Here is a 24,244-nt window from a genome sequence, read left to right on the forward strand (position 1 = left end):
AATCTCCACCTGGAAATAGAAAATTCATTAATGTCAGCATTAAATATTTTCACCTCTTTTCCTGTGCTTGGAAAAAAGAGAGCCCCACATATTCCCACTCTCTATTCTCTGTATTGCATCCTATTGGGATGAGGTTGTGTCAGCCATGATAAATGAATGTGCTCTCTGAACCTGGCCGAGGATCTGAGGACACAAGATCACAATATTCACTCGAGGATTGGGCATCAATTCAAAAATAATCCAGGCACCGACATTTCAGTGAGTGGACAATCAACAGAAGAGTCTCTCAGGAAACACTGGAAACAAGACTCTGGGGACTGAAGCAAATACAAAATTGCAATGATATGTTTTTGAGGAACTGACACTGAAGAGACAGTGAAAAGGGAAAATGGAGATTTTCTCCAGATAGCAAAGCATGGGCGTGAGCTTTGCTCACTAACTTATTTTCATTATAACTGCAGAGATAACTAAAATTATTGAGACAGAATGGACAGGTGACCTAATCTTACACCTTTCCTGCCCAGTAGATGGGGTTAAAACTTCTCGATGAGGCTTCACTCGCCTCAACACTGAACTGACTCTGCGGCTGCGGCCTGCAGCCATCGGCACTCACCTCAGCACTGAGCCTGGCTCCACGGCCGTGGCCTGCAGCCATCGGTCTCCTGCACCGGTTGCAGTGCTGAACTGGCAACGTGGCTGTGGATTTACTTCAGGGGGCTCTGCGGTTCAGTTTCTGTGGATTGTTTGTTTGAATTTTTTTATTGTTTGCACAATTTGTTTTTTTCACACATTGGATGTTTGACTCTGAATTCTATTGTATTTCGTTGTTTTGTGGCTGCCTACAAGAAGAGAATCTCAAGGTTGCATATGGTGCACATACTTTGATAATAAATGTACTTTGTACTTTGAACTTTAATAGTTCACTCACATAACTAAACCAGGACTGCACCGTGATTCAGTGTTGACCTTAAATTCATTGCACAATGTAAACAATTTCAATAATGGGTTGAGTCCCAGGACCCTACCTTGGACGTACTCCACTTGCTTCTTGATATGGGTGTTGGAAGGGGGATGAGTCACTGTACAGCTGAAGACTGATTCTGTCTTCCAATCCTGTAAACTCACGGTCAGGAAGTGTCTGACACTGAAAGTCCACCCCTGCTCCAGAGCGGTCGGTGTAGCGCTGGTGTTGGAGGTGATCATGGTGTTCCCTTTCTCCCAGATGACATTTATTTGGTCTGGGTAGAATCCAGAGACCACACACTCCAGTGTGGCCGTTTTCCAATTCTTCATCTCTTCCTGAGCTGGAGGCAGCAGAGTGACCTTGGGACTTCTTATCATGACTGGAATAGAAAAGAAAACAAAGGAAATGTCAAACATTTTGACTCAGGTAACTAATGCTGGCCATTTAATCGCTGGTCTTTTACCCACCTTTGGTACTATTGGTCCGTGCTGACACTGGGGAAGATGAAGGAGATTCCTGAGCAGAGCACTCGTATTCCACCCCACTGAACCACTCCTCCACACTGATCTGGAGTTCGCTGAGGACTCTGTATCGAGCTCCGTCCATCTGCGGTGGTTGTTCGACAATTCCTTTAGTTTTCTCCTTCCTGCCAACATGCCAAGAGATGTGGATATCTTCGGGATCTGTACAGATAACTGTGCACTTCACCGTAGCGGTCCTGTGGATCCACATCTCTTCAATGTTGGGATTTTGAATAAAGACAGACAATTCTGTGAATTAGAAATGGAAATGCTCAGAATCTTACTGGAGATATTTCCATTGGTTGTGTTAGGTCGAGGCAGATCATCAGTACTTGACAGCTGCATTTAATGCAAACAGAATAACAGAAACACCCAGGGCTGAATCACTTGGCAGTCTGCTGGTGATCATGTCTTCACCTCTGTTGCTGACTGGACCCAGAGTCCTCACCCCATCTTCCCTCTTCCTCTGTCCACCTGCTGGGTTACTCAGAATCCCTGTAAATCACTGTGAACCACCTCATACAGAATGGCTGTTGTCCTCTTCGTCCAGGTCTCTTTGAATGAAGGCTTACTTAAAGTGACTGAGGGGCAGGTATCTGAACAGTCATCCGGGAGAAATTATTATTTCACCATTCCCCATTGGCTGACTTTGTCACTGACAAGACCAGCATTTCCTGTTCATCTCTGGTCAACGATATGCCAGTCCCAAGAAGATGAGATGAGAATAATGTACATTGGTGAAGAAATGAATCTCCCCTGTTGAGCAGACAGGGTAAACACCCTGAGGGAAAGTAAATGAACAAGATTGGCTGTCACATTGTTTTTTCAGTTTCATGGTGACTAAACTGTTACCAGACACTTTTTAAAACAAATACAGAAAATACCCAGCATTTCAGTGTGTGTCTGTGGAAATGGAAAAGGAGTAAATTTCATGTAAAAAATTCCACAAAATTCACTTCTTATTTCAAGTTTTAAGTATGAGAAATATTTAGTTTTTGTTACAAATATTAAAATGCACTTTTTTTCTCTATTAGGTGTAAGTAAAATTTGCTGCTGCTTTGTCATCGGGCCAACCCAGAGCAAGACAGCACCATTGAAAACTATAACAGGCGAGACCATCAATGACAAAGGCAAGTAGATGGAGAGATGGGTGGAGCATTACTTTGAACTCTTCTCCAGAGAAAACAGCATCTCGGACAGCACGCTAGATGCTGTGGAATGCCTGCCTGTCATGGAGGAACTTGATGCATTGCCGACTGCTGAAGAGTTGAGTAAAGCCATTGACAGCCTGCCCACTGGGATGGCACCAGGATTGGGTGGCATTCCAGCAGAGGCCATCAAATGTGCAAAGGGTGTCCTGCTAAACCACCTGCATAAACTACTGTGCCAGTGCTGGATAGAGGGAACAGTGCCACAAGACATGGGAGACTGCAACATTGTCACCATATATGGGGACAAAGGGGACAGAAGAGACTATAACAACTTCAGGGGAATCTCCTTGCTGAGCACTGTTGGGAAGGTCTTCGCCCGTGTGGTCCTGAACAGACTGCAGAAAATAGCCAAAAGGGTATATCCCGAGTCTCAGTGCAGTTTCAAGTCAGAACGCCCCACAATCAACAGGATCTTCTCCCTTTGACAATAACAAGAGAAATTGCAGAGAGCAAAGACAAACACTCTACGTCGCTTTCATTGACCTTACGAAGGCCTTCGACCTTGTGAGCAGAGACGGCCTGTTCAAAATCCTTGCCAGGATTGGTTGTCCCCCGAGGCTCCTCAGGATAGTTCAGTCATTCCACACAGACATGAAGAGCATCATTCAGTTCGACGGCTCTTCTTCGGAGGCCTTCAACATCCACAGCGGTGCGAAACAAGGCTGTGTGCTTGCCCCCACCCTGTTTGGCATCTTCTTCGTAGTCATGCTGAAGCACGCCTTTGGAACATCAACTGATGGTGTCTACCTCCACACCAGATCAGACTGGAGGCTGTTCAGCCTGTCCCGGCTGAGGGCGAAAGCCAAGGTTTGTGAAGTACTCATCAGGGACATGTTGTTTGCAGACGACGCAGCACTGGCAACACACTCTGAAGAGCAATTGCAACGCCTCATGGACAGCTTCTCAACAGCTGCCAGGATTTCAGCTTGACCATCAGCCTGAAGAAGACCAACATGTTGGGCCAAGGCGTTGAGCACTCCTTGCCATTACCATCAACAACTACGAGCTGGAGGTAGTTCACAAGTTTACATTTCTAGGCTCCACCATCACGGACAGTCTCTCCCTAGACCCCGAGATCAACAGATGGATTGGACAAGCAGCCTCAACATTCACCAGGCTGACAAAGGGAGTCTGAAAGAACAGAAAGCTGACGACGCACACCAAGGTTGCAGTCTACAGGGCCTACATCCTCAGCACACTGCTTTATGGCAGCGAGACCTGGAGCCTCTACTACAGACGAAAGAGGCGTCTCAATGCCTTCCACCTTCGCAGCCTGAGATCCATCCTGGAGATCAAGTGGACTGACCTAGTCACCAACAATTAGGTCCTGGCCCACGCCCAGATACCCAGCCTCTTCACCCTGCTCCAACAACGCCGTCTCCGCTGGCTGGGCCACGTACACCGCATGTCAGACGGGAGGATCCCGAAAGACCTGCTGTACGGGGAACTGGCCTCCGGCAAGAGAGCACAAGGGTGACCCCATCTTCGTTTCAAAGATGTCTGCAAGAGAGACATGAAATCACTGAACATGAACATCGAGAGGTGGGAAATCTACGCAGAGGTCTAAAAAGAGGAGAGAGAAGCTGAGGCTTGCTGTTGAAGAAAAGCGTACTCGTCGGAAAAACAGCACCAAGACAACACTGGAGGACAGTGCCTTCAAGTGCAGTCGCTGCCGCTGAGACTGTCACTCCTGTGTGGGCCTCTACAGCCACAACAGACACTGCTCTACCAACACAGACTGAAGCAATACTTTCCGGGCACAGATCCAAGGTCTCGCGAGACTAACGGATGCCACCAATTGTCAGAATGTTGTGTGTTCAAGCCGCCCTCCAGAGACACATTGACCAGGCTGACTATTCCCACACAGGAGCAGAGGGAGAGCTGCTGTGCTGGAAATTCAGTCACATCTGAGGCACTGATCGGAGGCTGGGATTATGTTCAAAGGTAGAGGGAGGGAGCATTTTGAAGACAAGTATCAGGAGTCTCCAGAGTGCCTGCCAGTGAAATGATCCGGATTCCCCTCAAGTTATGAAAGTATTTTCCGGGATACAATTATTTCTGTGGTGAAAGTCTGGATTATGTTGGCTGAAAGTGGAGAACAAACCTAAGATGGGATAATCTTATCACCTAGGCAGATTAAAAAGATGAAGACTTGACACCAAAAGTGAAGGCCAAACTGCCGTTCATCTTACTACTCTATGAGGCTTCACTCGCCTCAGCACTGAACTGACTCTGCAGCTGCGGCCTGCAGCCATTGGCACTCACCTCAGCACTGAGCCTGGCTCCACGGCCGTGGCCTGCAGCCATCGGTCTCCTGCACTGGTTGCAGTGCTGAACTGGCAACGTGGCTGTGGATTTACTTCAGGGGGCTCTGTGGTTCAGGTTCTGTCGATTGCTTTTTTGAATATTTTTATTGTTTGCACAATTTGTTCTTTTTTTTTCACACACTGGATGTTTGACCCTGAATTCTAGTGTATTTCGTTGTTTTGTGGCTGCCTGCAAGAAGAGAATCTCAAGGTTGTATATGGTGCACAGACTTTGATAATAAATGTACTTTGTACTTTGAACTTTATCAGTTCACCCACATAACTAAACCAGAACTACACTGTGAATTTAGTGTTGACCTTGACTTCATAGCACAATGTAAACAATTTCAATAATGGGCTGAGTCCCAGGACCCTACCTTGGATGTTTTTCACTTGCTTCTTGATACGGGTGTTGGAGGGGGGATGAGTCACTGTACAGCTGAAGACTGATTCTGTCTTCCAATCCTGTAAACTCACGGTCAGGAAGTGTCTGGCACTGAAAGTCCACCCCTGCTCCAGAGCGGTCGGTGTAGCGCTGGTGTTGGAGGTGATCACGGTGCTGCCTTTCTCCCAGATGACATTTATTTGGTCCGGGTAGAATCCAGAGACCACACACTCCAGTGTGACCGTTTTCCTATTCTTGGTCTCTTCCTGAGGTGGAGGCAGCAGACTGACCTTGGGACCTTTTATCTCGACTGGAATAGACAAGAAAAGAAAGGAAATGTCAACATTTTTGCCCAGGTAACTAATGCTGGCCATTTAATCACTGGTCTCTTGCCCACCTTTGGTAGTATTGGTGCGTGCTGACACTCGGGAAGATGAAGGAGATCCCAGAGCAGAGCACTCGTACTCCACCCCACTGAACCACTCCTCCACACTGATCTGGAGTTCACTGAGGACTCTGTATCGAGTCCCGTCCGTCTGCGGTGGTTGTTCGAAAACTCCTTTAGTTTTCTCCTTCCCGCCCACGTGCCAAGAGATGTGGATATCTTCTGGATCTGTACAGATAACTGTGCACTTCATGGTAGCGGTCCTGTGGATCCACATCTCTTCAATGTCGGGATTTTGAATAAAGACAGACAATTCTGTGGGTTAGAAATGGAAATGCTCAGAATCTTACTGGAGATATTTCCATTGGTTGTGTTAGGTCCAGGCAGATCATCAGTACTTGACAGCTGCATTTAAGGCAAACAGAATAACAGAAACCCCCAGGGCTGAATCATTTGGCAGTCTGCTGGTGATCATGTCTTCACCTCTGTTGCTGACTGGACCCAGAATCCTCACCCCATCTTCCCTCTTCCTCTGTCCACCTGCCGGGTTACTCAGAATCCCTGTAAATCACTGTGAACCACCTCATACAGAATGGCTGTTGTCCTCTTCGTCCAGATCTCTTCGAATGAAGGCTTACTTAAAGTGACTGAGGGGCAGGTATCTGAACAGTCATCCGGGAGAAATTATTATTTCACCATTCCCCAATGGCTGAGTTTGTCACTGACAAGACCAGCATTTCCTGTTCATCTCTGGTCAATGATATGCCAGTCCCAAGAAGATGAGATGAGATGAGAATAATGTACATTGGTGAAGAAATGAATCTCCCCTGTTGAGCAGACAGGGTAAACACCCTGAGGGAAAGTAGATGAACAAGATTGGCTGTCACATTGTTTTTTCAGTTTCATGGTGACTGAACTGTTACCAGACACTTTTTAAAACAAATACAGAAAATAGCATTTCAGAGTGTGTCTGTGGAATTGGAAATGGAGCAAATTTTCACGGAAAAAAATCCCACAAAATACACTTCATATTTCAAATTTTAAGTATGAGAAATATTTAGTTTTTGTCCTAAATAATAAAATGCACTCTTTTTGTCTATCAGGTGTAACTAACATTTGCTGCTGCTTTGTCAGAATGTAGTGTGTTCAGGCCGCCCTCCAGAGGCTTCTACACATTGTCCAGGCTGACTATTCCCACACAGGAGCAGAGGGAGAGCTGCTCTGCTGGAAATTCAGTCACATCTGAGACACTGATCGGAGGCTGTGATTAGGTTCAAAGGTAGAGGGAGGGAGCATTTTAAAGACAAATATCAGGGATCTCCAGAGTGCCTGTCCAGTGAAATGATCCGGATTCCCCTTAAGTTATGAAAGTATTTTCTGGGATACTCTTATTTCTATGGTAAAAGTGTGGATTATGTTGGTTGAGAGTGGAAAACAAACCGATGATTGGCCGATTTAAGTGCCAAGAGAGATGAAAAAGATGAAGGCATTGAGGCTGAGTCAATGGACAAACCGGTATTCAGCTCACTTCTCGATGAGGCTTCACTCGCCTCAGCACTGAACTGACTCTGCAGCTGCGGCCTGCAGCCATCGGCACTCACCTCAGCACTGAGCCTGGCTCCACGGCCGTGGCCTGCAGCCATCGGTCTCCTGCACCGGTTGCAGTGCTGAACTGGCAACGTGGCTGTGGATTTACTTCAGGGGGCTCTGCGGTTCAGTTTCCGTGGATTGTTTGTTTGAATTTTTTTATTGTTTGCACAATCTTTTTTCACACATTGGAAGTTTGACTCTGAATTCTATTGTGTTTCTTTGTTTTGTGACTGCCTGGAAGAAGAGAATCTCAAGGTTGTATATGGTGCTCATACTTTGATAATAAATGTACTTTGTATTTTGAACTTTATCAGTTCACTCACAAAACTAAACCAGAGCTGCACCATGATTCAGTGCTGACCTTGAATTCATATCACAATGTAAACAATTTCATGAATGGGCTGAGTTCCAGGACCCTACCTTGGACATTCTTCACCTGCTTCTTGATACGAGTGTTGGAGGGGGGATGAATCACTGTACAGCTGAAGACTGATTCTGACTTCCACTCCTGTGAACTCACGGTCAGGAAGTGTCTGGACCTGAAAGTCCACCCCTGCTCCAGAGCGGTCGGTATAGCCCTGGTGTTGGAGGTGATCACGGTGCTGCCCTTCTCCCAGATGACATTTATTTGGTCCGGGTAGAATCCGAAGATCACACACTCCAGTGTGGCCGTTTTCCTATTCTTGGTCTCTTCCTGTGATGGAGGCAGTAGAGTGACCTTGGGACTTTTTATCTCGACTGGCATAGACAAGAAAAGAAAGGAAATGTCAACATTTTTACCCAGGTCACTAATGCTGGCCATTTAATCGCTGGTCTCTTACCCACCTTTGGTAGTATTGGTCCGTGCTGACACTCGGGAAGATGAAGGAGATTCCTGAGCAGAGCACTCGTATTCCACCCCACTGAACCACTCTTCCACACTGATCTGGAGTTCACTGAGCACTCTGTATCGGGACCCGTCCCTCTCCGCTTGATGGGTGTGAATTCCTTTAGTTTTCTCCTTCCCACCCACGTGCCACGAGATGCGGATATTTTCGGGATCTGTACAGATAACCGTGCACTTCACGGTAGTGGTCTTGTGGATCCACATCTCTTCAATGTTGGGATTTTGAATAAAGACAGCCAATTCTGTTGATTAGAAATTGAAATGCTCAGAATCTTACTGGAGATATTTCTATTGGTTGTGTTAGGTCCAGGCAGATCATCAGTACATGTCAGCTGCATTTAATGCAAACAGAATAACAGAAACACCCAGGGCTGAATCGTTAGTCAGTCTGCTGGTGATCATGTCTTCACCTCTTGCTGACTGGATGAGAGTCCTCATCCCACCTTCCCTCTTCTTTCCGTTCATCTGCCCAGGTGACACTGAGTCCCTGTAATTCACTGTGAACCACTTCACACAGAATGGTCACTGTCCTCTTTGTCCAGATCTCTTCGAAGGGAGGTTTGCTTAAAGTAACTGAGGGGTTTCGTATCTGAACAGTCATCTGGGAGAAACGGCTCAATTATTATTTCACCATTTCCCAATGGACAAGTTTGTCACTGACAAGATCAGCATTTGCTGTTCATCTCTGGCCAATGATCTGCCAGTCCCATCAAGACGAGATGAGACCAATCTACATTGGTGAAGAAAGGAATCTCCCCTACTGAGCAGACAGGGTAAATACCCTGAGCAAACGTAAATGAACAAGATTGGCCCTTACATTGTTTTCGCAGTTACATGGTCACAAACTGTTACCAGCCACTTATTAAAACAAATACAGGAAATACCCAGCATTTCAAAGTCTGTCTGTGGAACGGGAAATGGAGCCAAGTTTCACATGAATATCTTCCAGAAAATACACTTCATATTTCAAAAATAAGTATTAGAAATATTTATTTTTTTGTCACAAATATTTAAATGCACCTTTTTCTCTTTTAGGTGTAACTAAAATTTGGTGCTGCTTTGTCAGAATGTTGTGTGTTCAGGCTGCCCTCCAGAGGCTTCTACACATTGTCCAGGCTGACTATTCCCACACAGGAGCAGAGGGCGAGCTGCTCTGCTGGAAATTCCGTCACGACTGAGGCACTGACCGGAGGCTGGAATATTGTTCAAAGACAGACTGTCCAGTAAAATGGTCTAGATTCTCTTCAAGTGATGAGCCATTTTCAGAGATGCAATTGTTTCTATGGTGAAGCTTCTGGATTATGTTGGTTGAGAGCAGAAAACAAACCAAAGATTGGCTGATTTTATTACTGAGCCAGATTAAAAAGATTAATGCGTTGAGGGTGAAGGTGAAGTAGGAGCCAGTATTCAGCTCACTGCTCTATGAGGCTTCACTCACCTCAGCACTGAGCCTGGCTCCACGGCCGTGGCCTGCAGCCATCGGTCTCCTGCACCGGTTGCAGTGCTGAACTGGCAACGTGGCTGTGGATTTACTTCAGGGGACTCGGAGTTCAGTTTCTGTGAATTGTTTGTTTGCATTTTTTTATTGTTTGCACAATTTGTTTTTTTCACACATTGGATGGTTGACTCTGAATTCTATTGTATTTCTTTGTTTTGTGACTGCCTGCAAGAAGAGAATCTCAAGGTTGTATATGGTGCACATACTTCGATAACAAATGTACTTTGTACTCTGAACTTTAATAGTTCACTCACAAAACTAAACCAGAACCACACCGTGATTTAGTGTTTACTTTGAATTCATAGCACAATGTAAACAATTTGAATAATGGGATGCGTCCCAGGACCCTACCTTGGACATTCTTCACTTGCTTCTTGATACGGGTGTTGGAGGGGGGATGAGTCACTGTACAGCTGAAGACTGATTCTGACTTCCATTCCTGTAAACTCACGGTCAGGAAGTGTCTGGCACTGAAAGTCCACCCCTGCTCCAGAGCGGTCGGTGTAGCCCTGGTGTTGGAGGTGATCACGGTGTTGCCTTTCTCCCAGATGACATTTATTTGGTCCGGGTAGAATCCGAAGATCACACACTCCAGTGTGGCCGTTTTCCTATTCTTGGTCTCTTCCTGTGATGGAGGCAGCAGAGTGACCTTGGGACTTTTTATCTCGACTGGAATAGACAAGAAAAGAAAGGAAATGTCAACATTTTTGCCCAGGTCACGAATGCTGGCCACTTAACCGCTGGTCTCTTACCCACCTTTGGTACTATTGGTGCGTGCTGACACTCGGGAAGATGAAGGAGATTCCTGAGCAGAGCACTCGTACTCCACCCCACTGAACCACTCCTCCACACTGATCTGGAGTTCACTGAGCACTCTGTATCGGGACCCGTCCCTCTCCGCTTGATGGGTGTGAACCCCTTTAGTTTTCTCCTTCCCGCCCACATGCCAAGAGATGCGGATATTTTCAGGATCTGTACAGATAACTGTGCACTTCACGGTAGCAGTCTTGTCGATCCACATCTCTTCAATATTGGGATTTTGAATAAAGACAGCCAATTCTGTGGATTAGAAATGGAAATGCTCAGAATCTTACTGGAGATATTTCCATTGGTTGTGTCAGGTCCAGGCAGATCATCAGTACAGGACAGCTGCATTTAATGCAAACAGAATAACAGAAACACCCAGGGCTGAATCACGTGCCTCATATTCCTATAAGTTTGATTGAGAAAAGAAATTCAGAACAAAGGATGTGCTAACGAGGTTTCGAATCCCTTTCTAATAACTGTACCAATCGGTTCACTGTGAGATGGAGCTCTGTGAGACAGAGAAGCATGCAGATTTCTCAGCAGAGACACAGCTCAGTATATTCTTTGCTTGGAGACTCAGTGCCATTGATTAGTAACAATGAACACTGTGAATCAATGAGAATCCCTTTCTCCATCTGGGCTGAGCCTGGGATTCACTCAGTTTAATAACTTCACATCCCGACATTCCAGTCTCACTGTGGCTGTGCCTCTCCTCATCTCTGCAACCTTCACCACCCACACGAGCTTCAGACAACATCGTATCCTTTCAACTCTGCTCACTCATACACCTGCACTACTTCTGCTGGTGCCTGTGGTTTTAGCATTCTTGCTGACAAACACTGAAACCTCTGTCTCACTTGAAATGAGCAGCCATATGGTCAGAGTGTATCCATAAGTTAGGGACTGATGAACTGGCAAAGTGGGTTCAAATCCCAACCCGGTGGATGGGAGTTTAAATTCAATTCATCAATGCTCTCTGGAATAAAAAGAAGACTACGGAGGTATTTGTAGTGTTATTCTCTGTGGTAATTTCCGGAGAGAAGTCTGGTCTGGTCTGGCTGGTTTGTGACTCCAGACCTGCAGCAACACGGCTGGAGCTGAATCACCATCAGGAATGAGGTAGCAAGTCCCTCAGTTCCAGAGAGATCAGTGATTGACGGGAAATGATAAATGAATAAAACAACTCTTTGATCAAGTGTTGAGTCACCTGCCCTCTGGGTTAGTGTCAGTTTTGTGTGATTGCACTCAAGTGAAGTTGTTGAGGTCGTCTCCCAATGCACGATCGTCAGTTCACTTACATTGCAGCTCTCTGCACTTTGTGTTCACCATTTACACACTCGGTCACCTTCAGGCACGTGGGGTGTTTTTGCTCTTTGACATTTAGTGTAGAGGCTGATTGTGTTTGTGTCATGGCTGAGACCTTCAATGAGACTGTGAGTCAGTGTCTTTGTCTGAAGAAAGAGCAGACGTAACACACACAGTTCCAGTCTAACTGGGCCGGATCATCCGACAAGGTATGATGTGTATTTCTTCACCTTTCTCATTTCAGTAAGATTATGAGCAATTTTCTTTCAAAACAGAAAGTCCGTGGGTGTAGTCCAGATGATCATTGTTGTCGTGTAATATACAAATATGCAAATCTAGGTGTACACTGAAGGGTCATTGAACTGTGAATCTCAGTTTAATGAGCACTGTGATGTTGTTAAACATGTTTTCTGCAGGTTTCCCAGTTATGTCCCATATCAGCACGGTCTTGATGTTCATCAGTCTCTGGGAAATGCGATCCCCTCATAAAACCTGACAGAGTCAGAATTGCTCCGCTTATTGCTGAATGCTGGTGTAATTCCACAAGAAGCGTATAATCCCTCAATGCTTGGGCAATTTGAACAAAACATTCTCCTTTCTAACATTCCTTGCAGTCACTGAGTTTCCCTTTTGGACTGAATTCAGTGTCCGGTACATGGATCAATGTAACTTTAGCAATTTGTCTGGTCCAGGATTTACACACAAAGCATGTCAGATTGGACAGGAGATTGGTTAGACCCCTGTGTCTTGTCTCACCAACTTGTCTTGTGCCCAACATTATCAAAAGGTCATCCATCCTTTGGCTGAGTCAATTTGGAATTTCAAACCTGTTCACCTTCATCACCTCGTGCCTCACAGTCATTGGGTGAAAAACAGGTTCCAGTTCTTGCTGACGGGAGTCAGACAGGGGGGAATCTGGCTAAGGAAACTGGAATTGGGATCTGAGTCACACTGAAGCAACAATGTACACAAATGAATGAGTGTATGGACAACCAGAAACACAAGAGATTCTACAGATGCTGGAAATCTTGAACAACACACACAAAGTGCTGGAGGAACCTGGCAAGTCAGGCAGCATCTGTGGGGGGAATAAACAGCCAATCTTTTGTGCCAAGTGGTTTAACCGTACTGAAAGGAAGTGAGCAGAAGCCAGAATAAGAAGATGGGAGGAGTAGAGAGGAATACATTCTGTCAGATGAGAGGTGATACCAGGTGAGGGGGAAAGTGTGTGGATGGAGGAGGGGTATGAATTAAGAAGCTGGTCGGGGATAAGTGGAAGAGATAAATGGCTGAAACAGAAGGTATCTGAGAGGACAGTGGACCATGGAGGAATGTGCAGGAGCAGGGGAACCAAATGGAGATGATGGGCAGGTGAGGAGAAGTGAATGAATGAGGGTGTATCTAGTATGGGAATGAGAAAAAAATGGGAGAATAAAGGAGCGGGGTGGATACTGCTGGAAGTTGCAGAAATAAGTATTCATGCCATCAGGTTGGCAGGTATCTGGATGGAATATGAGGTCCTGACTTTGGCCTCACCCTGGCAGTAGAGAAGGAAATGGACAGACATATCAGAATGGGAATGGGAAGTCAAATTGAAATGTGGAGAGGAGAGATAGTCATTTTAAATAACATATTTTCATCACTGTCTGTTAAACCTGTATCCCAATGGATACCAGAGACAGGTCAAGAATCCAGTAAATGGATTGTAAAAGAATTCATTGATGAATTGTATTCTTTATTTCACACTTTCCTGCTGAACAATGATACTGTTAGGTAGAAGCATCGGAAAATGTTGCATTGAGATTACTCTGGTAAAAGAACATTGGCACAGGCTCCAAAACACAGCTGAGACAGCTTCCACCTGGAAATGGAAGATTCATAGATCTGTACATAACATCCTATTGGGATGGGGTTGTGTCAGCCATGATAAATGCATGTTGTCTCTGAACCTGGCTGAGGATCTGAGGACACAAGGTCACAACATTCACTCGAGGATTGGGCATTAATTCAAAAATAATCCAGGTACCTACATTTCAGTGAGCGGACAATCAACAGGAGAGTCTCTCAGGAAACACTGGAAACAGACTCTTGAGACTGAAGCAAATACAAAATATGCAGAGATATTTTTTGAGGAACTAACACTAAGCAGACAGTGAAAAGGGAACAGGGAGATTTTCTCCAGATGGTAAAGCATGGGACGTGAGCTTTGCTCAGTAACTTATTTTCATTATAACTACAAACAAAGACAACTAAAATTATTGAGACAGAATGGACAGGTGACCTGATCTTACACCTTTCCTGCCCAGTAGATGGGGTTAAAGCTGCTGGTGATCTGAACTGATTCAAAGTGCAAAGATCAGCTGTACATCACTCAACAAGATTGACAGTAGGGACAGGAATTTGTGGGAGTGTCAGTTAATTAGTTTAGTGCTGTAAGATAATAAATTTTTCTTCAGCCATCACTCACCCCCTTCATACATCATGTTGACCTGCCCACTGAAACCGGAAGGTGTGTGATTCACTTCACAAGTATATTTCTGTTTCTTGGTCCATTCCTGCACAGGCACTGTCAGGTAAGAGATTGTTTCAAATCCACCATCAGATCTCGGAGTGGAAGGGAGAATGATGCCTTTTTGGGCAGATCCAGCTTTTTTCCAGGATACTTTAACGTTGTCAGGAGCGAATCCAGATATCACACAGCCCAGAACAGCATTTGCTTGACTGTGGATTGCCTCCCGGGATGGAACAAGGGAGCTGAGCTTCGGAGCTGTAACACATTTAATATCTGTCAGTACATGATTGCTTTACCCATGTTTTGGACTTCATTCCCCCTCATCCCGGGCAAGTTCCCCAATTCCAGCCCTCTCAAGAATGATGTTAATTTACAGCTGATCTGATGATCTGATGGCTCACACCAGTGAGTGGGAGGGCTGGGTGTATAACTTGGGCCTCCCAGCAGTGTGTCCCACTGTGCTATGATAATGCAGAGAGGTGGGTCATGGGGTTGAGGTGCAGACCTGCCATGATCTAATTGTTTAATGGAGAATGACTGATACCAGCTCCTGTGAGCAGGAGTACATGGTGTGGGACTGTTTCCACTGACAAGTTTGGGAAACACAATTTTACTTTCAATGAGAAAGAAGAACAGATGGACAGGAAGAAATTATTTTGTTGTAACGGCAAAGGCTTGTTCAGATCTGTGAGAAAGTTGTTAAACAAGGGCAGTAGAGTGGATTCCTTCATCACATTCACAAGGGATTGTTTTTACCAGAAGAGGGGGAAGCTGCAGGGTGGGGGGGGAAAGTGCAGGAGGAGTGGGGTAAAGTTTAAATTGTTGTTCTGTGTGCAGGGGCACGATGGGCCAGCGGTCTCTGTATGTGTACAGGAGCTGATCTGTAGGGAGTGTTTAGTGGGAGGGGGTGGTGGAGAGGCTCCTGAAATTAGCCAATGGAGCGGATACAATGGAGGCCGATCCTAATACTGAGTTTCACTGCCCATATTGACTTTTATACATTTTCTCGCTGCTGTTGTAAGAGCAGAAGAAAGGAGTTAGTTGCCATGCTCCTGCATTATCTGACAAAGCTTCCTGCTCCAGTTTTATGCTCTGACATCAGTGCAACTTTAAATATAAATTATTTCTGATACTAACATTGAGGTTGAGGTTTCTGCCACTGCGATGTCACACTCCCTGCCTTGCAGGAGTAGACTTTATTCTTCTTCCAGTCCACCGCAGAGACTTCGAGCAAGCTGGACATCGTGTACTTTGAATTTTTCCCCAACACCGCTGGGTATTTCTTGATTCCAGTGGTGATGACCCCACTGTTAGTGGACCATGTCTGACTGATGCTCTCAGGCTGATAGTCCTTGACCAGACAGAGGAGGCTGATCTTTTGGTCAGATTCTGTGTTGCAGGAAGGAGTGATGTAGACTGATGGCAATGACTTGACCTCTGAAATGGAAAGAAAATCACAGATGGTTCTCTGAATAAATGCATTACTGGTAGAGAAAGGAGATGTAATATAAAGCAGTAATTTTTAAAATTATTCACCCGATTGTACAAAGCCGATATCACTTTTAACACTCAGCTGTGAGTCTGTGTCGCTGAGGCAGGAGGGTGTGGATCAATCCCACAGTGGCAACTTGGACTCACAATCCAGGCCAACACTCCAGTGCAGGACTCAGGCAGGGACCCAATGTCCGATCGGTGGGATTTCAGTCAAATACCAAAGTGACAATCTGTCTCTCATCCAAATACAATTCCTGATTCTGAGAAGTCTGTTAGCACTTGATCAACGAAGTTTACAAAAAAAGTAAGATTTAGAAGTAACTTATTGGAATAATTCTGACGTGTTCAGTGTTGCTGGTGATGAGAGGAGTGAGTGGTGTGGATATAGTGGTACCAAGTCTCCAGCACCATGTGTGCAATATAGTGGAGGTTGGGAAATGGACTCTGCTTCTGAAATTAAACTCAACAGACTACATGATGCAGCTGACACTGCCTCACATATTTACCGTGTGTGACTGAGCAAGAATTACAACCCCACTGAGTCTGTGGAAACTTCTGGCTAACCGGGAGGGAATGGTAACTTGCATCAGAAAGGACAGAGGAACTGTGGAAATACATTAGCCCAGACTCTGTGGAGAAGTGTTGGCTAACACAACCGACAGTGACGATGAGACTCCTGGGCAGATGCAGAAATCTCAAAATGTCATTAGATGTAGGTGATATTCTTAGTGAAAAACCAGCCCAGAGAGTCCAGTGAGGAAATGCAGGTTGTGGCAATTCCCAAACACTTAACATGCAAAATACACTTGAAAGCACTGGTTCCCAATTCATTTCACTAGAAAAGGAGAAGTGTTGACTTACCACGGTAAGTAAAAGTGTGAAGATCAATTAACTAATTGACCAATTGACAGTTTTGACAGGTGGATACGTTGAGGGGATGTGGTTTGACCAGTTGTCAGAATTACCTTGAACAGTGTTGCGTCATGATTGACACTGTCAATGACAGATTGTTACTGGTGGATGAGGTTAAAATCACCCAAAAAGACTGTGTGGACACAGCAGAACATGCAGGAAGTCTGGGAGTAGGACACTCGTGGGAGAGTATGTGTCAGACAGTGTGAATTGCAGTAGATGAGGGCTTTGTTATCCAACAGTAAGATGGTCAACTGACACACACACAGGTTTCAGATTGATTCTGGTATCGGCAGGGCAGCAAACTCAACATTTGGAGTGGAAGTGGAGTGGTCACAATTTCAATCAGGAGCAAAATAATGAAATTTTCACCTCACAGTCATCACTCTGGGATGAAGGGCATAAAATATTGAAATCTGGGTTTCAAACAGAATAAATATAAATCAATAAATATAACAAGTAAATAGGAATCGATATAATGTAACTGGTCAGTAATGACAGCTGCATTGTTTTGAAACATTTCCAGGTGACACTGGGGACTGTGAACTCAGAACATTTGCCTTCCTGAGCAAACACAGGTGATTCAGGTTGACAGGACAGGCAGGGCAGAGAAATGGTCCCTTTCTCATTCCTTTCAGACTGAGCCTGAAACAACCAGTGAAATGCTGACAACAGACTCCCCATCGGGGACACAACTTCTGTCAAACAGCGGGACAAGCCGACCCGTGCTGTGGGTGAAGTGTCACAGGAGAGAAAGTACAGGGCACGGTGCCAACTGGCCCATGTCCACACAGACCGGGCTGAATGGTGCTGGTTTAACCTGCTGGGACTCTCCCCACACTCCTACACAGGGAAAGCTGCAACCTTACTGGGCCTCTGGATTCTGAAGACCTGGGGTGAGATGTATCGAGGCCTCAGCATCAAGTAGCCTCAGACACAAAGTAAACAAGGGGTGGAGGCTGTCTTGTGTCAAAGCTGTCATGTAATTAACAGGTTTTAAACATCTTGGAGACATTGAGGTAAATTTCTGTAGAACAGATAATTTCTTTTATTTAAAATAATAAATCTATATGACATTTAAAACACAGAAATAACTCGTAACTAATTACTTTCCCGACAGCTGAGAATCCTCAGTCATTTGGATGGGAGCTGTGATCCTTGCCAGGTCCGGCCTGTGAGGGAATTGTTGAGGTGGATTTCCCAGTGTTACCCTGGGGAGTCCAACAGGGTCCAGTACCACGTGTTAGAGTGTGGTGACAGCTCTGGTGGCATCTGTCACTCAGTAAATCCCGGGGTACAGTGGTCTGTGGAACTGTGAGACTGACTCCAGTGTAAGTGACTGAACACTGGTGATTCCCTTTGGAATTGCCAGTCACAGCCAGCACCATTTCATCCACACCATCCTCAGCCTCCCGGATTCACAGGGATGGGCTGGTCAGCTGTGGTATGAGGAACCTCACTGCTCTTTATCAATGTTCACTCCTGACAACTGGGGAATTACTGAGCCAAAGACCTGTGACCATTTGGACGACCTACAACCAAATAGCATCTGTCTATTCATCTACTGCACAATCAAGATTCAGATGAGGAGTTCCCAGTGGTGTGGAGTTTTAGGAATTGTAGGGTAAAAGAGACCATTCCCTTCCAACATCACCCAAACAGACTAGATTGTCATGTTGTAGTTCAGATTGTGGGAACAAGATGCAGAGAAGTTGGATGTTTAGTCCCCCCATATGAAGTGACACACTGCAGAAGTACTTGCTGGGTTGGGAAAGGCTCTGGGATGTTCTGGGGTTGCAGAAGTCAGTGAAAAACAAATTGTTTTCATCAAAATAAATTCAGTAAAATAAAACTGGAAACAGTGTAGTGGCCAGAAATCAGACTGACAGAGTTTGGTGAAGGATCACTGATGTGAAACATTAACTCTGTTTCTCACCCACAGATGTTCCCTGAGCTGCTCAGTGTTGGCAGTGCAGGAGGCACAATAATGTCAGCCGGTGAGATTTGCAGCTGAGGATCTTTTACATCCCGGGACCAGCAGGTGGTAAGTACAGTTCTGTCTGGATCAGTGTTCCTCTGGGTCTTTATAAAAACACCCTTCAAACTGACAGCAGGATGCTGGTGTGAAGAGGGAAACTGGATCTGGGTGGGTCACAGTGTGCTGGTGTGAAGAGGGAAACTGGATCTGATCCAGGTGGGTCACAGGGTGCTGGCATGAAGAGGGGAACTACATTTGGGTAGAGGGCATTTGGAGACAAACACATTGATGGGTCAGGAGTCATAAATAGGCTCGAAAGGTAAGGATGAAGAATCTCCTTCTCTGAGGGACATCAGTAAAACTGGAGGGTCATCATTACTAATGATTAGATTTAAAAACAATACCAATTGTTAAGATGTTGGAAATCTGACCACAGATCCAAATCTGTTGCAGATTATTATGAACTGAGTTTAAATTTGTCAGTTTTGTTGTGGTGGTATCCGTGGACTGTTCATCCATCCCTCTGCACTACTCATCTGCTTTGATGTACTCTCGAGGAAATCTGCAGATGCTGGAATTTCAAGCAACACACATAAAAGTTGCTGGTGAATGCAGCAGGCCAGGCAGCATCTATTGGAAGAAGTACAGTCCTGATGAAGGGTCTCGGCCCGAAACGTCGACTTCCAGTAGATGCTGCCTGGCCTGCTAAGTTCACCAGCAACTTTTATGTGTGTTGCTTTGATGTACTGCTCTGTTTCCCATCACTCTGAATCCAGTCTTGTGCCTGTCCATTGGATCACTGTGTCCACAGTGTCCTGGACAATATTTCTCCTTCAGTAACATCACCAGAACAGACTGTCTGATCGTTCTCGCCTTGCAGTTTGTGGATTCTGCTGTGTGCAGAGTGGCTTCATATTCCTGACTCTACAACAGGGCTGTACTTTGAAACTACTTCATTGCCTGTGAAGAGCTCAGGGACACCATGAAAGGTGCTCTGTAAATGTCATCACTTTATCTCACAACCACTTTTACTGAATCACCAGCAACACTGGTTAATGCAGGAAAGCGCTTGTTAAACAAACCCAGTCGGGGGATGGAGGAGGACAAGAAATTAGAGCAGTTGCTCACAAACTAGAAAATTTGCAGCTGCTGGAAATCCAAACAACACACACAGAATGCTGGAGGAACTCAGCAGGCCAGGCAGCATCCATGGAAAACTGTACAGTCAATGTTTCACACCAAGACCCTTCATCAGGACTGGAGAAAAAAGATGAGGTCAGAGGACGAAGATGGGGAAGGGACAAGAGGAAGAACCACACGGTGATCGGTGGAACCAGGAGGGGGGAGGATGTGAAGTAAAGAGCTGGGAAGTCATTTGGTGAAGAAGAGGAAGGGCTGGAGAATGGGGAATCTGATAGGTGAGGACAGAAGGTGATGGAAGAAAGGGAAGGAGGAGTACCAGATGGAGGTGATGGGCAGATAAGGAGATAAAGAAGAGAGGAAATGAGATTGGGAAATGGTGAAGGGGGGTGGGCATTATCAGATGTTTGAGAAATCGATGCTCATACCATCGGGTTGGAGACTACCCTGATGGAATATAAGGGTGTTGCTGCACCAACCTGAGCGTGTCTTCATTGTGGCAGTAGAGCAGTCCATGGATTGACATGTTGGAAAGGGATGGGAAGTGGAATTAAAAGGGTGGCCACTGGGAGATCATGCTTTTTCTGTTGGACGGAACGTAGGTGCTCGGCGAAGCACCTGGAAGGACTGTTTAGGGCCTCGAATAGTAGTGAGGGAGCAGGTGTAGTGGCAGGTGCCGTAGTTGTTCCACTTGCAAGGATAAGTGCCAGGAGGGAGATCAGTTGGGAGGGATGAATGGACAAGGGAGTTGCGTTGGAAGTGAACCCTGCAGAAAGCAGAAAGTGGGGAGTGGGGGGTGTAGAGGGAAAGGTGTGCTTGGTGTTGGGATCCCCCTGCAGATGCAGAAGGTGCAAAGAATTATGTACTGGACAGGGAGGCTGGTGGGGTGGCAGGTGAGGACAAGAGGAACCCTATCCCTGGTGGGGTGGTGGGAGGACGAAGTGAAAGCAGACGTGTGTGAAATGGAAGAGATGCGGTTGAGGGCAGTGTAGCTGGTGGAAGAAGGGAAGCCGCTTTCATTGAAGAAGGAGAACATCTCCTTAGTTCTGGAATGAAAAGCCTCATCCTGAGAGCAGATGCAACGTAGACAGATGAATTGAGAGAAGGGGATGGCATTTTTATAAGAAACAGGGTGGGAAGAGATTTAATTCAGGTAGACATGAGAGCCAGTGGGTTCATAAAAAACATCAGTAGATAATCTGTCTCCAGAACTCAGGGTGTGAACTGAGAATAAGCAGCTCATTAGAACAGTAAAGCTCAACTCATGTCCCATGAGTGTGTGATGGGACAGGTTGGGGGAAGCTTCACTCTGTGTCTAATCTCTGCTGCCCCTGCCCTGGGAGGGATGGAACAGTGCAGAAGGATATTTATGTCTAATCCATGGCTGCCAGCACACGACATGGGATCTGTAATCTGCATCTAACTCATGCTCTGTGTACTCTGGGGTGCTTGATGGAATCCCTTTGAGGAAAAAATTCCCAGATTTACAAGATAAATACTGAATCCATTGAATGACAGAGCAGAGAGTGAGGCCATTCATCTGACAGTGTCTGTGCTTCCCTTTAGCTGAGCAAACCTAATAAACCCATTGGTCTCTCTGCTCTTCCCTGTATCCCGACAAAAGGCGGATCTCCTCCTGTTCCCTCTCTATACTCACTATTGGCCAATACCATCATTCAGGCAGTGTGTTCCAGATCACAAACGTTCATCAACAAACCTTCCCTTAAATGCTCCCCTATTACACATTATTGACTTGAACGCTTCCCTCCCCACCCCACCTGCACCACTCCCCACTCCCCCACCCACCAATGCAAGGCTGCCCGGAATGTGTGAAGAAATTGTGATTTCAATTCCCTGCCTTACCTTTCCTGCACCAATTCCTCACTGCCTTCCCAACTCCAAAATTCGCCCCCTCCTCATCCATCAGGGAATAAAACTGAAACCTTAATCCCATCAATTAATCCTGGGATATCGCCGATACTTTTGCTGTATCCCGGGACGGACCTCACGCCGGACATTACATGATGGGACTGACATCCACCTGTATCCTGGGGATATTGAGCCATCAACCAGATCATACATGTGTACACCATTCCCTCAGATTATGTCTGAATTCCATTACCTTCAACATGAAAGCAGCCGACAGTAAAACCCGATCCCAATAACTAGACACTGAACAGATCCATTGTCGTCACTGACAGGGAACAAGTTCAACTGCACTGAAACGCTCAGCCCCTGAACGTGACTTCAGTTGGTGCTGAGGATCAGAAGCCAGACTTGAACCAAACACTGAGCTCACTCAGCACAATCGGCCGGTGTCAAGACACAGTCTGGTGACAAGATCCGACCCCATTCCCCTGAGCCTGTTCCCGGTCTGTGGACAGTTCACTGGTGGGTGGGGTGTGTACCCTTGTACTGTTACTGGGCTCCAGAGAAACCCGCCGGTTCGGGGAGATTCCTGTACTTTCTCTAAATATCTCACTGATTTCAGGTGAATCACCGAATTCACCAGAACCGTAAATAAATAAAATACTAGCGCGTGAAGATACAATTGAGAAGTTGGTCTTACCTGAAGTCACTGTCAGCGAGGTTCCTCCACCCCAGTAGTCAAGATCGTCACAGTGCTCCGTCTCCCCATTCACCCAGTGCGGTAACTTCACTTGCCCGTCACATCCAATAATCTCAGCAAAATGTCAACATGATCCCTGTCCGGACCGGGAGCCACCTCTTCCTGGATTTCCATCCCAAACTCCGTCCTTGTCTCTTGTTGGTGTGTGAATAAAGGCATTTTTACAATTTTCCCGTCTGTGGACAACGGCTCCCGCCGGCTCCCGCCATCTCCGGGAATCAGAGTCGAATCCTTTTGGGCTTTTAATTGTCCAGAAATGGACATTTGCGCCCAGCAGTCCGGGTGAGGCTTCTGGGATTTGACTCTGGGAAGCAGCAATGCGGAATCCGAGGAGACAGACTGCGCTGCAGACGCTCCTTTGTGGGGACCAGTTTCTGTTCAGCTCCCCATCAGCGTGGTCCATAGTATCTCGCACAGTAATAGGTGGCCGTGTCGTCCAGTCTCAGGTTGTTCATTTGCAGATAGACGGTGCTGCTGCCCTTGAAAACCTCGAATCGGCTCTGGACTCCAGTCGCGTAATTTTTGCTACCACCACCCCATACAACGGCCAGCCACTCCAGCCCTTTCCCGGGGACCTGTTTCACCCAGTACATGGCATTGCCGCTGAGGCTGAACCCACTGACCGCACAGGTCAGTCTGTGGGACTGTCCGGGATTTACCACCGCTGACTCGGGCTGTGTCAGTACGACGGCGGACCGCACGCCTGTCAATAAAAAAGAGCAGAAATTAATAAAATGTTCCACCGTCAGAGGTTCACAAAGCCTCCGAGAACAGCCGGTCCAGGTTGGGCGACAAGCCGCGGGACACCCACCTGCCAGACAAGACAGGAGGAGACAGAGATAAGGAACGACCCCCATCGCCCTGAACACTGAGCCGGACTTGGACACTTTTGAGATCGGCGACAGCAGCTCAGGCCGGCTTTGTCCGGAGCCGCAGTGAGCGCTGTTTAGATAGGAACGTGGGCTGTGAGTGAGAGAGGGAGCCGCGGTTTGAACAGGCTCTCACACACTGAAACCAGAGGCGCAGCTTCCTGTCCCCACCCACAGCAGCGATTTCAATTCCCCAAAAGATGTTTGTCCCTGCAATAGGCGGCAGGTCAGCGGCAGTGACCAGATCCGGATTAAAGATCTGTCACACTCTGCTCGATTCATCAATTTCAGCGATGAACAGTTTGTGTAAACTGAAACACACAGAATCCCAGCGAGAGAGAGAGATTGAGAGACATAAGCTCCCGGTCTGGACATACAGAGTGGGGAAGAGGGGAGAAATGTGGTAATTGGGGATAGTATAATCAGGGAAATAGACAGTTCCCTGTCGTGAGCGTCCCTTAGGCTGTGCTGCCTGCCTGGTGCCCGAGTTTGGGACATCTTTATCTGACCTACAGAGGAATTTGCAGTGGAGAGAAAAGATCCAGTTGTTGATGTCCATGTGGGTACCAAAGACATAGGTAGAACGAGGAAAGAGGTTCTGCGGAAGAATTTGAACAGTTTGGGACTAAATTAAAGGACAGAACTAAAAAGGTGGTAATCTCTGGATTGCTACCTGAGCCACATGCAAATTGGCATAGGGTCAAGAAGAATGGAGAGTTAATGTGTAGCTCAAGGATTGGTGTGGGAGAAGTAGGTTTGAATTAATGGGAAATTGGCAGCAGAATTGGGAAAGGAGGGAACTGTACCAATGGGATGGGCTCCACCTGAACCATGGTGCGACCTGGATCCCAG

General features: G+C 46.3%; 1 protein-coding gene across 1 annotated transcript in view; it reads right to left on the reverse strand.

The window, feature by feature from the left end:
• The window catches only part of LOC134352726 (titin-like), a 42,062-nt gene extending 18,600 nt beyond the window's left edge, over window positions 1–23,462 (reverse strand). The window contains exons 1-13 of the mRNA XM_063060127.1: window positions 23,335–23,462; window positions 22,937–23,226; window positions 22,464–22,518; window positions 15,508–15,807; window positions 14,326–14,625; window positions 10,503–10,805; window positions 10,098–10,415; window positions 8,188–8,490; window positions 7,783–8,100; window positions 5,785–6,087; window positions 5,380–5,697; window positions 1,432–1,734; window positions 1,026–1,343 (exon numbers count right to left, since the gene is read on the reverse strand). Coding sequence (XP_062916197.1) covers window positions 1,026–1,343; window positions 1,432–1,734; window positions 5,380–5,697; window positions 5,785–6,087; window positions 7,783–8,100; window positions 8,188–8,490; window positions 10,098–10,415; window positions 10,503–10,805; window positions 14,326–14,625; window positions 15,508–15,807; window positions 22,464–22,518; window positions 22,937–23,226; window positions 23,335–23,380 — 3,475 coding nt within the window. The 5' untranslated portion in view covers window positions 23,381–23,462. The remainder of the gene's footprint in view (window positions 1–1,025; window positions 1,344–1,431; window positions 1,735–5,379; window positions 5,698–5,784; window positions 6,088–7,782; window positions 8,101–8,187; window positions 8,491–10,097; window positions 10,416–10,502; window positions 10,806–14,325; window positions 14,626–15,507; window positions 15,808–22,463; window positions 22,519–22,936; window positions 23,227–23,334) is intronic.
• Between the last annotated feature and the right edge of the window lie 782 nt (window positions 23,463–24,244).

Source organism: Mobula hypostoma, chromosome 10 (assembly GCF_963921235.1).
Source record: "Mobula hypostoma chromosome 10, sMobHyp1.1, whole genome shotgun sequence".
In the NCBI taxonomy this organism is placed as follows: Eukaryota; Metazoa; Chordata; class Chondrichthyes; order Myliobatiformes; family Myliobatidae; genus Mobula; species Mobula hypostoma.